The 11,722-nt window shown below is 65.5% G+C and overlaps 1 protein-coding gene across 1 annotated transcript; it reads left to right on the top strand.

Moving 5' to 3' along the window:
• The first annotated feature begins 709 nt into the window (after positions 1-709).
• LOC128836004 (rab GTPase-binding effector protein 2-like) lies at positions 710-10,918 on the top strand. Its single transcript, XM_054025983.1, has 14 exons — positions 710-776; positions 1,478-1,741; positions 3,938-4,086; positions 5,863-5,982; positions 6,149-6,493; positions 6,693-6,809; positions 7,352-7,450; positions 7,616-7,747; positions 8,158-8,347; positions 8,502-8,513; positions 8,608-8,663; positions 8,848-8,946; positions 9,958-10,074; positions 10,202-10,918. The coding sequence occupies exons 1-14, from the start codon at positions 770-772 to the stop codon at positions 10,301-10,303; spliced, it is 1,809 nt and encodes a 602-aa protein (XP_053881958.1). The 5' UTR covers positions 710-769; the 3' UTR covers positions 10,304-10,918.
• Positions 10,919-11,722: the final 804 nt, after the last annotated feature.

Here is an 11,722-nt window from a genome sequence, read left to right as displayed (position 1 = left end):
AGTCTCTAAGGTGCCACAAGTACTCCTGTTCTTTTTTCAGGGAGATTTAGTTGCCCAAAGTGGTTGCTGGGGTTGGTAGCTAGGGAGAGGCAGTTGCCAGGTGTGGTTGCAGAGAGGAATGGTGGTTGCGAGGGAGAGGCAGTTGCCAGGGGGGTAGCTAGGGTCAGGCGGTTGCCAGGGCTGGTTGCCAGGGAGAGGCTGTTGCTGGGGTAGTTGCCAGGGAGAGGCCATTGTCAGGGCTGGTTGCCGGGGGGGTGCGGTTGTCGGGGTGGTAGCTAGGGCAAGGCGGTTGCTGGGGTGGTTGCCAGGCAGAGGCCGTTGCCAGGGCTGGTTGCCGGGGGGATGCGGTTACCGGGGGGAGGGGGGGGTTTGCCAGGGAGAGGCCGTTGCCAGGGCTGGTTGCCGGGGGGATGCGGTTACCAGGGGGGTTGCCAGGGAGAGGCCGTTGCCGGGGCTGGTTGCCGGGGGGATGCGGTTACCAGGGGGGTTGCCAGGGAGAGGCCGTTGCCGGGGCTGGTTGCCGGGGGGATGCGGTTGCCGGGGCGGGGGTTGCCAGGCTCTCCTAAGCTCGGGCTGGCGGCCCCGCAGACAGACCCCGCCCCGCCCCTTCGGGCCTCTCCGCTGCCTCCCGAGACCCCTCGGCCCGGCTCGGGCTTTCGGCTCCCTCCGGAGCCGCTCGGCTCTTTCCGGGACCGCCCGGGTGCCCCGCCCCCAGCTGGCCCCGAACGCGGAAGTGCGGAGCCTGCGCTGGGGGAGCCGCGAGCGGAGCATGGAGGGTGCGAGGCCGGGGGGGGGGGCCAGTGACCCTCGGGGGGGCTCAGGGTGCGGGGGGGGTGACCTAGGGGTGGGGCTCAGGGTGTGTGGGGGTGACCCCTGGGGGAGGGGCTCAGGGTGTGTGGGGGGGGGGAGGGGCTCAGGGTGTGTGGGGGGGGTGACCCCTGGGGGAGGGGGTGACCCCTGGGGGAGGGGCTCAGGGTGTGTGTGTGGGGGGTGACCCCTGGGGGAGGGGCTCAGGGTGTGTGGGGGGGTGACCCCTGGGGGTGGGGCTCAGGGTGTGTGTGGGGGGCAGGGGGATCCCTGGGGGAGGGGCTCAGGGTGTGTGTGTGGGGGGTGACCCCTGGGGGAGGGGCTCAGGGTGTGTGGGGGGGGTGACCCCTGGGGGAGGGGCTCAGGGTGTGTGTGTGGGGGGTGACCCCTGGGGGAGGGGCTCAGGGTGTGTGTGGGGAGGGGGATCCCTGGGGGAGGGGCTCAGGGTGTGTGTGGGGGGGGTGACCCCTGGGGATGGGGCTCAGGGTGTGTGTGTGGGGGGTGACCCCTGGGGGAGGGGCTCAGGGTGTGTGTGGGGGGGGGTGACCCCTGGGGGTGGGGCTCAGGGTGTGTGTGGGGGAGGGTGACCTCGGGGGTGGGGTTCTGGTGTCCCGGGGGAGGGGGTGACACCCGGCAGGTTGGGTCTGTGACCCCCCATCTCTGCCCCCAGAGCCGTGTGGGGCGGACGGGCTGGCTGGGGAGGCCGCAGCCCCCCAGGAGCCCGGCGTGTCGGTGGAGGCAGTGGGCGCGGAGCCGCAGCCGGACCCCGGGGGGACGATCCAGGCGCTGCGGGGGGAGCTGGCGGCCGCGCTGGCTGAGGTGGAGACGCTGCGAGCCGTGGCCACCGTGAGCGAGGGCACCAAGCAGGAGGCCGTGGCCGCCGTGCGGCGCCAGTGCCAGGAGGAGGTGGCCTCGCTGCAGGCCATCCTCAAAGGTGAGACCCCCCGGCAGCTCTCCCGTGCTACCCTGCTTCCCCCTGTACTTCCCCATAGCCCCCATACATCCCCTGCTGCCCCTGTACTTCCCCATAGCCCCTGTACACCCCCGCTGCCCCACGTACTTCCCCATAGCCCCCGTACACCCCTCCCGCTGCCCCCATACACCCCCCCGCTGCCCCCTGTACTTCCCCATAGCCCCCGTACACCCCCCCGCTGCCCCCTGTACTTCCCCATAGCCCCCGTACACCCCCCCGCTGCCCCCTGTACTTCCCCATAGCCCCCGTACACCCCCCCGCTGCCCCCTGTACTTCCCCATAGCCCCCGTACACCCCCCCGCTGCCCCCTGTACTTCCCCATAGCCCCCGTACACCCCCCTGCTGCCCCCTGTACTTCCCCATAGCCCCCGTACACCCCCCCGCTGCCCCCATACACCCCCCCGCTGCCCCCTGTACTTCCCCATAGCCCCCATACATCCCCTGCTGCCCCTGTACTTCCCCATAGCCCCCGTACACCCCCCCCGCTGCCCCCTGTACTTCCCCATAGCCCCCGTACACCCCCCCCGCTGCCCCCTGTACTTCCCCATAGCCCCCATACACCCCCTGCTGCCCCCTGTACTTCTCCATATCCCCCATACACCCCCTGCTGCCCCCTGTACTTCCCCATAGCCCCTGTACACCCCCCCCCGCTGCCCCCATACACCCCCGCTGCCTCTGTACTTCCCCATAGCCCCCGTACACCCCCGCTGCCCCACGTACTTCCCCATAGCCCCCATACACCCCCGCTGCCCCTGTACTTCCCCATAGCCCCCGTACACCCCCGCTGCCCCTGTACTTCCCCATAGCCCCCGTACACCCCCGCTGCCCCTGTACTTCCCCATAGCCCCCGTACACCCCCGCTGCCCCTGTACTTCCCCATAGCCCCCATACACCCCCTGCTGCCCCTGTACTTCCCCATAGCCCCCATACACCCCCTGCTGCCCCCTGTACTTCTCCATAGCCCCCGTACACCCCCCGCTGCCCCCATACACCCCCTGCTGCCCCACGTACTTCCCCATAGCCCCTGTACACCCCCCCGCTGCCCCCATACACCCCCGCTGCCCCTGTACTTCCCCATAGCCCCCGTACACCCCCGCTGCCCCTGTACTTCCCCATAGCCCCCGTACACCCCCTGCTGCCCCCTGTACTTCTCCATAGCCCCCGTACACCCCCCGCTGCCCCCATACACCCCCTGCTGCCCCACGTACTTCCCCATACACCCCCCCACTGCCCCATGTATTTCCCCATATCCCCCTGTATGCCCCCCCACTGCCCCTGTACTTCCCCGCTGCCCCCGTACACATCCCCGCCATGCCTACTGCCACTCCCCGCACACCTTCGTATTCCTACTGCTGTCTTCACGTGCCCCCCGCTTCCATACATGTACCATGGCCCCCAGCCACCTGGTACTACCCCATACACACCCCCATACACTGGCCATGGCCCCATACACAGCCCTGTACGCCCGCCACAGCCCCATACGCACCCTGATATGCCCACCACAGCTCCCAGCCTTCTGCCATGACCCCATACACACCCCCATACACCTTCCATGGCTCCCAGCCACCTGGTACTGCCCCATATGCACACTCGTACACCCGCCACGGCTCCCGGCCAGCCACCATGGCCCCATATGCACCCTCGTACACCTGCCACCGTCCCATCCACACCCCTATATGCCTACCGCCATTCCACACGCCCTCCTTACTCCTACCGCCGTCCCCAATCTGCCCACACGCTCATCCCCCCCACCTCCGCCCCCCATCTGCCACCAGCCCAATACAGATCCCCATGCCCAGCCCCCCACCTGCCACCAGCCCGATACAGACCTCCCCACCCAGCCCCCCATGCCCAGCCCCCCCCTCCCACCTGCCACCAGTGCGATACAGCCCCCTTACATCCCAGGACACCGCCCCACACCTCCTCCTGTGTGCCCCACTTCCCTGGTGCCCATCAGTGGGGATGTATGTCGGATGAGCTGGACGTGAGCTGCCAGTGTCCGGAGAAGCCAGACACCCCCCGGCACTCCCGCTGTCTGTGGGTGTCTGTGCTGCCCCAGCCTGGGAATGGGCCTCTGCTCCCAGAGGTCCGGGGCGTTTGCCGGGTGGGACCCGGTGCTCCCTGTCCCCCTCACGGTGCCCTCCACTGCTTCCCCAGAAACCATCAGCAGCTATGAGGCGCGCCTGGAGGCCCTGCAGCAGGAGCAGCATGGTGGGGGTTCATGGGGGGGCCGGGAGCTGAGCCGCCTGCAGCAGCAGCGGACGCAGGGAAACCCCCTGGACTCGCTGGAGCGGCAGATGGAGAAGGTGAGGCAGGGGGAGGATGAGCCCCTGGGGGTGGGGGGAGGGGCCCTTGAGGGGTGTTGGAGACCTCAGGGTGATCCTCGGGCCCAGGAGAACTCTGAGGGGGTGCTAAGGGTGAGGGGTGGGTGGGTCCCTGGCTCAGGAGAACTCTGAGTGGCTGTGGGAGAAGGGTGGGGGATGCTGGGTACGGGGGGCTGGAGAAGGTAGATATGGGGAGTTGGGGGGCTGTGGGGTCCTGACTCTTGCCAGCCCTGCTTCCCAGACCAAGCAAGACTCTGAGCGGGTGCAGGGTCGGGGGCGGGACATGCCTTCGTGTGGGTTCAGGAGTAGGGGCTGGAGGCTGAGGGGGTTGGGGCTGTGGGTGGAGGTCTGTGGGGTCCCTGGCACATGTGGTCTCTGCCCAAGATCTTTTTTGTGAGTGGTAATTCGCTGTTATCACTCAGGAAAGAGATCTTGGCGTCATTGTGGATAGTTCCCTGAAAACATCCACTCAATGTGCAGCGGCCGTCAAAAAAGTGAACAGAATGCTGGGCATCATTAGGAAAAGGTTAGATAATAAGACAGAAAATATATTACCTCTCTATAAATCCATGGTACACCCACATCTTGAATCCTGCGTGCAGATGTGGTCGCCCCATCTCAAAACAGATCTATTAGAAATGAAAAAAGCACAGAGGAGGGCAACGAAAGTGATTAGGGGATGGGACAGCTTCTGTATGAGGTGAGATTCCAAAGACTGGGACTGTTCAGCTTGCAAGAGACGACTGAGGGGGCATATAACACAAGGACCAGGGGTCACCAAAGGACATTAACCGGCAGCAGGTTCAGATCAAACAAAAGGAAGTATTTCTTCACACAACGCAGTCAGCCTGTGAAACTCCTTGCCAGGGGACGTCATGAAGCCCAAAAATATAACTGAGTTCAAAAAAGGATGATAGCAGGACCTCAGAGTTATGAAGTCCTTGGGAATGGAGGTTGGTTGTCACTCTGAACCAAATGTTACGGTTGTTCTTTCAAAAGTTTACATCCGAACCGTGACTTAACCCAGCTTTGCAGCTTTACAGTGCAGAAGAAAAATGCTGCTTTAACCAGCTTAATTTAAATGAAACAAAGACAGAAAGTTTCCTTACCGGGTCAGATCTTTGTTCAAACTTTCCCTGTATGTTTAGTAGTGTACGTTTAACACAGCGCTGTACTGGATTTGCTTGGTTTGGTCTCTGCTGCCTGATTGTGTACTTCCGGTTCCAAAGGAGGTGGTTAGTTCGTAACTCTGCGGTTCTGCTGTAACTGAGTTCCTGGAGGGTAGGTCCATTGATGGCTATTAGCTAGGATGGGCAGAGATGCAACCCCATGTTCTGGGTGTTCCTAAACCTCTGACTGCCAGTAGCTGGGACTGAACAACAGGGGATGGACACTCGATAATTGCCCTGTTCTGTTCATTCCCTCTGGGGCACCGGGCATTGGCCACCGTCAGAAGACAGGATACTGGGCTAAATGGACCTTTGGTCTGTCTCAGTCTGGCCATTCCCATGTTCTTATGCCTCAGGACTCAGAGTGCCTGTGGGTGAAGGGCGGGGGGTGCAGAGGGGGTACTGGGGCTCAGGGGTTGTGGTGCAAGGGCAGGGGGTGCTGGGGGTCCCTGGCTCAGCCTGTCCCCACCCAGGCGCAGGAGGACTCCGAGCGGCTGTGGCGTGGGGGTTGCTGGGCATTGGGGGGAGCAGAGGGGGTGTTGGGGGCAGGGGGTGCTGGGGGTCCCTGGCTCAGCCTGTCCCCGCCCAGGCGCAGGAGGACTCCGAGCGGCTGCGCAGCATCGTGCTGCCCATGGAGGAGGAGATCGCCCAGCTCAAGAGCAAACTCTCCCGGGCTGAGGGGATGATCCAGGGATTGCGGGGGCCTGAGGTGAGACCCGGAGGGGGGAACCGTGGGGGGGGGAGCAGGGTGGTGGAGAGCCGAGCCATGCAGGAGGGGGGCTGGGGGGAGGGAAGGGGTGCCCGATGTGGGTGGACTGGGGTGGTTCTGACTGCGTGGTGGGGCTCACTCTGCCCTGTGACTCCTTCCTCCCCAGGGCTCGCTCTGTGGCTCGTCGGAGTCCCTGCTGTGTGACGCAGAGGCTCCCAGCCGGGTGCCCCCTGCCCACCCTGGGGGAGAGGGGGATGAAGGCTCCGGACTGGAGGGCGAGGAGGAACCGGGAGGGGGCCTGGCCTTCGCCCGCGGCTGCGACAGCGTCTCCATCATCTCCATCGCCAGCTCCAGCGCTGGCTCCCCCCGGCCCCGGCGCCGGCCCAGCCCGGAGCACGAGGACACGGCCTCCCTGCTGTCCACCGGCACCCTGGTGCCCGAGAGCATCTACCTGCCGCCCCCCGGCTTCCAGCTGGTGCCTGATGGGGAGTGGACGCAACTGCAGCAGGAGGTGAGACCAGAGGGGGGAGCTGCAGGCAGGGTGGGGGGCCGGGAGGTGGGAGGGGCTGGGAGGTGACAGACATGGGGGGAGCAGGGGTTGTGGGGCACGGAGATCCTGGGGGACATGGGAGGATGCTGTGCAGGGTTGCTGGAGCTGGGGTGGGGGGATCTGGCTGGGACAGAGTGACCTGTGACCTCGGCCCCCCCAGGCCAGGCGGTACCAGGAGTCCCTGCAGCAGCTGAGCGAGCAGCTGGAGGCAGCGACGCAGGAGAAGCTGGGACTGCAGGAGGCGCTGAGACGGAGCAGTGAGGACTGTGCCAAGCAGGTATCATGGGCAGCTCCCCCTCCCCCAACTCTGCCGGTGCCCCGCCACCCCCTGCTAGCCCAGACCTGGGCAGCCCTGCCCCCAGCTCTGCCAGTGCCCTGCCACCCCCTGCTAGCCCAGCCCTGGGCTCCCCCCCTCTGCCCCCAGCTCTGCCGGTGCCCCGCAGCCCCCTGCTAGCCCAGTCCTGGGCCGCCCTGCTACCATCTCTGCCGGTGCCCCCTCACTCCTGACCCGCAGCCCCCTGCTAGCCCAGCCCTGGGCTCCCCCCCTCCACCCCCAGCTCTGCCGGTGCCCCTCACTTCCGACCCGCCACCCCCTGCTAGCCCAGCCCTGCCCCCTCCCAGCTATGCCGGTGCCCCTCACTCCCGACCCGCAGCCCCCTGCCAGCCCAGCCAGCTCTGCCGGTGCCCCTGACTCCCAACCCGCAGCCCCTGCTAGCCCAGCCCTGCCCCCCCCCAGCTCTGCCGGTGCCCCCAGTGCTAACGTGCAGCCCCTCTCCCTGTGGCCAGGCTGATTCGTGCTGACGGCTGAGTCTCTCCCAGGTGCTGGTGCTGCTGGATCAGATCCAGAACTCGGAGCAGCTGCTGCAGAACCTGCAGGCGACCGTGTCCCAGACCCAGCACCGGACCCAGGAGCAGATAGTGAGCGAGGGGCAGAGCAGGGGGGTGCCCGGTAGGGTGGGGGAGACACAGTGCAGAGAGTGGGTGTGGGAATGGAGGGTGATGGCTGGGATCCATGGTGGGGGTCACTGGTGAGGGTCGTGGGGGGGGATCCAATCCTTCTGCTCACCCCACCCCCTCCCCCAGGCCGACCTGGCGTCATCTCACAAGCGACTCAGCTACGAGGTGCAGCGGCTGAGCGAGGAGAACGAGGGGCTGCGAGGCTCCCGGCCGCCCCCGACCCCTCCTGAAGAGCCGCTACTGCCGAGCTCCGTGCAGGTACCGCAGGGGCTGAGACCAGATGCACGGGGGGTGGGGGGGCCTCTAGGTCATCTCCCTGACCCTCCCCGGGGAGGTGTGTGGGGTGGGGAAGGGGGCGCACTCCCATGGACCTGTAGGCGCTGGTGGTGGGATGGGGATATCAAGGTGTGGGTCTCACCCCCCCCCCACCCTGGAACTGTGGGTGGGGGGTGGGATATTGAGGTATAGGTCTCACCCACTCCTGCCCCCCCCCCTCGAGCTGTAGTTGCAGGAGTGGGGGATAACGAGGTGTGGGTCTCACACACACACACCACCCAGGAGCTGTAGATGCTGGCGCTGGGGGTACTGGGGTATGGGTCTCCCCCATCGCCCCCAGGAGCAGCAGGTCCTGGCTTTGGGTATAGCTCTCTCCCACCATTGCCCCCCAGGAGCTGCAGGCCCTGGTGCGCCGGCTGCAGGAAGAGGCCGGGACCCTGCGCCGAGCCAGCGAGCACCGTAACGAGCGGCTGCGCATTGAGATCGTCACGCTGCGTGAGCAGCTGGATGAGGAGGAGGCTGCCCGGGCCCGGCTGCAGGGGGTTCTGGAGGCCCAGCTGGGGGCCCAGCGCGAGGAGAGCCGTAAGGGGGTGGCTGGGGTCGTGGAGACTGGGGGGGGGGGGAAAGGGGCTGGTGGGGGGCTGGGAATGTCATGGCAAGTAAAGCACCCCCTCTCACTGTAACATCGTCTCTCTTCCCCCCCCCCCGGCTGTGGCTCCATCGCTCCTGCCCGCAGAGCTCATGGAGGGTAAGTGGGGACTAGGGGAGCGGGGTTGGTGTGTCTGTCGCTCACCCCCGCCCCTCACGGTGACTCACCCCCTGCCCTGTCTGTCTCTCCCCAGCCTCCCTGTGCAGCGTCCGGTCGGAGATGGAGCGGCTACAGCAGCAGCTGGGGCAGGTGAGGGGGCTGGTTTTATGGGGAAGCAGGGGGGTCCTCGGGAATGGGGAGGGGCCTGTTCTGTGCCCCCCAGGGAGTGTGTCTGGTGGGGAGGTCTATGCTGAACTCTTCCCACAGGCAGGACATGCCCCGGGGGGGCAGAGGGGACGGAGGGGTCATACTGGTTTTCCCTTCTCCCCTGAAGGCAGAGCAGCGGGCGCAGGCGCTGGAGCAGGACATGCAGCGGCTCCAGGGGGACCTGACCCAGCGTGACCAGCAGGGCCAGGCCTGGGAACAGGAGAAGGTGAGTGAGCCAAGCCAGCCCCTCCCCTGCACAGCACCACCCCCCTGCCCCAGGGCGGGCTCCCCACTCAGACGCCCCCGGTGCCCCGCACGGATCTCTGGGGACTCAGGGCAGTGGCTGTTAGGCAGTGCCGTTGGGGGTGCCCCTTGTCTGTCCTGGATTCCAGCTCCTCCGGGAGAGACTGGCTCCTTGGGGAGCGCCATAGCCACGTGTACCTGCCGGGACAATCTGGGCATCTCGCCTGGGAGCCAGCTTAGCCTCTGGCTCTGCGCCCACCCACGGAAAGCCCCAGCGCTGGCTCCTGCCTTTCCCCTCCCGGCCAAGCCTGGGACCTTCCCGTTCAGTTCTCGATGAGCACATGGCCCCTGCCCTGCCTTCCAGCCCCCTGCTCCGCAGCGCTTCCCCAGGCCGGGGGCTCGCTGGGCTGGCACGGTCCAGCCTCCTGTGACTGCCCCGACCCGATAGGCCAGGAACCCCGCTTGTGTCTGGGTGGCTGCCGGTGTGAGATTGAAGGGGAGTCGAATGACACCTTAATCCCTCCACCAGTGCACCTGGGGGGGATGAATCCTTCCACCTGGACAAAGGGGGCGTGTAAACTGAGCCCCACCCTGGTTCAGAAAAGTATTACAATATTTCCCACATGCCTCCTTTCACCCTACACCTTCCCTGAGTGCTCTGCAACCACCCCACCCTGGTGAGGCACGTAAGGCAGGGACCCTAACCATGGTCCCCAGCTGGGGCTGGTCCCAGGGCTCTCATGGTCTCTCTTCCCCAGGCTGGGCTGGAGGGGGCACAGGATTGGGGAGAGGGGGTGCAGAGGAGTTGGGGGAGGGGGCTGGTCCCAGGGATGTGACGGTCTCCCCCAGGCTGGGCTGGAGGGGTGGGAGTGCAGAGGAATGGGGAGATGTGGGGGGCCTGGTCTCTGGGCTGTGACACTCTCCTCCGGGGTGGGGGGTGCAGAGGAGTGGGGGACCGAGCCTGGTCTCTGGGCTGTGACAGTCTCTCCCCCAGGCCAGGCTGGAGGCAGCGCTGTCCGAGCAGCGGGGGAAGCTGCAGCGGTTGCAGGCGGAGCTGGACACCAGTGAGCAGGTGCAGAGAGACTTTGTCCGCCTCTCGCAGACTCTGCAGGTACCGGCTGGGGGGTGTCTTGGAGCAGGTGCCGTCTGTCATGGGGGAGCTGTGCCCTGTGGGGGGTGGAGTCTCCATGGCCCAGGATCTTGGGAGGCGTCTCTCTCACTCCCCTCTTGTCCCTCAGGTGCAGCTGGAGCGGATCCGCCAGGCCCCCTCGCTGGAGCAGGTGCGCAGCATTGTGGATGGGACGCGGCTGAAGGATGTAGCAGATCTCAAGGAGCCCTGAAAGGCTGGGACAGCAAGGGGCCTCCCCTTGGGGGGGCACAGATGCCACCCACCCTCCCCCTGTGCGGGCACAGACTCCAACCCCTTCCCCTCCCCACTAGGGGGGCCTTGGACACTGCCCATGCCCCGGGCCAGGCTCTGAGTGGCCATCCTCTACTAACCCCTCTCCCCAGGCACCTGTGGGGGATTGGGGCTGTCAGCCTGGAGAAATGGGTCCCAGCCCCTCTCTGCCCTCTCTCCCCCCAAGCTCAGGGATGGTGCCCCCCACCTGCACACTAACCAAAGATGCAGCTGCTGTCCACCCCCCCTTCCCCACTCACGCAAGAGCGAGGCCTATGGGGGAGGGAGTCATGGCATGGCCCTAGCTCTGGCTCCCACCACAGGAGGCAGCCTGTTACTGACAGTTACTAACACTGAGGAGGGATTTGGGCTCAAGCTGGGGGAGGCCAGCTCCAGCTCGGTGTCCATCCTTCGTTCTCCCTTCCCCCCACAATGGGGGGGAAGGGGCTGGGCCAAGCAGGGCCCGCCGGCTCCCCTGACACTAACACTCCACCAGCCTGTCTTTGTGTGGAGGGTCCACGGGGGCAGGGTTAATAAAGGTGACTTTGTGACCATACTCGTCTGAGCCACCTGCATCCATCTGTCTGCTTTAAGGTTAAACTGCTGCCGCTTTCTCCATGTCAGCTGCCCTGGGCAATGGGGGGCTTAAGTGGGACAATGGCGTGAGACTGACTGAGGCAGCGCAGGCGAAGATGTAGGGCCTGGAACCCCACGCCCCCCCCGCGCCTTTGCCAGCCTAACCTATTCTAAAAAATCACGAGTCCCACCCTGTAAAATGATGTTGGTTCTTTTTCTTTGTCTCAGCTTTTCTCCCCTGCTGCCACAGCTGGACCCAGGTGCTGGGTATTAAAGGAGAGCTGAGATCCTCCTGCAGCCAGGGCTTCGAGAAACACACTCGTGCCCTAAGCAGGGGCAGCTGGGGCTGTCCAGCGTTCGCATAGTGCCGCTCTGCTTCATGCTGTGTCTGGTTCCTACTGCCTGGGCAAGCCAGCCCCCCGAGCGTCCCAGCTCCCTGCCTGGGGAGCTCAGCCGGGGACAGCCCCAGCCTCAGTCTCGCTGGTTGTAGTGGCCCTGCTCCCCCCTAGGGGCTGGTGGGGAGGGGGCTGCACTAGGTGATTCCCCCCCACATACACACACACCCCCACACACCCCTATCCCATGCAGCCTGGCTGGGGGGTAGCTCCAATTCTGGACAAACTGGAGAAATGGTCAGAAGTCACTAGGATGAAATTCAATAAGGACAAATGCAAAGTTCTCCACTTAGGAAGGAACGATCAGTTGCACACACACAATGGGCAATGACGGCCTAGGAAGGAGTCCTGCGGAAAGGGATGTGGGGGTCACGGTGGGTCACAAGCTA

Source organism: Malaclemys terrapin, chromosome 4 (assembly GCF_027887155.1).
Source record: "Malaclemys terrapin pileata isolate rMalTer1 chromosome 4, rMalTer1.hap1, whole genome shotgun sequence".
NCBI lineage: Eukaryota > Metazoa > Chordata > Testudines > Emydidae > Malaclemys > Malaclemys terrapin.
The sequence above is the reverse complement of the archived record's forward strand: the minus strand, read 5'-3'. Positions and strand labels throughout refer to the sequence as shown.

Excerpts from the sequence above, each read along its gene's own strand:
- LOC128836004 (XM_054025983.1), top strand. Across the intron at positions 5,983-6,148 it reads AGGGATTGCGGGGGCCTGAG|GGCTCGCTCTGTGGCTCGTC; the intron begins GTGAGACCCGGA and ends CTTCCTCCCCAG. Across the intron at positions 8,947-9,957 it reads AGGCCTGGGAACAGGAGAAG|GCCAGGCTGGAGGCAGCGCT; the intron begins GTGAGTGAGCCA and ends TCTCTCCCCCAG.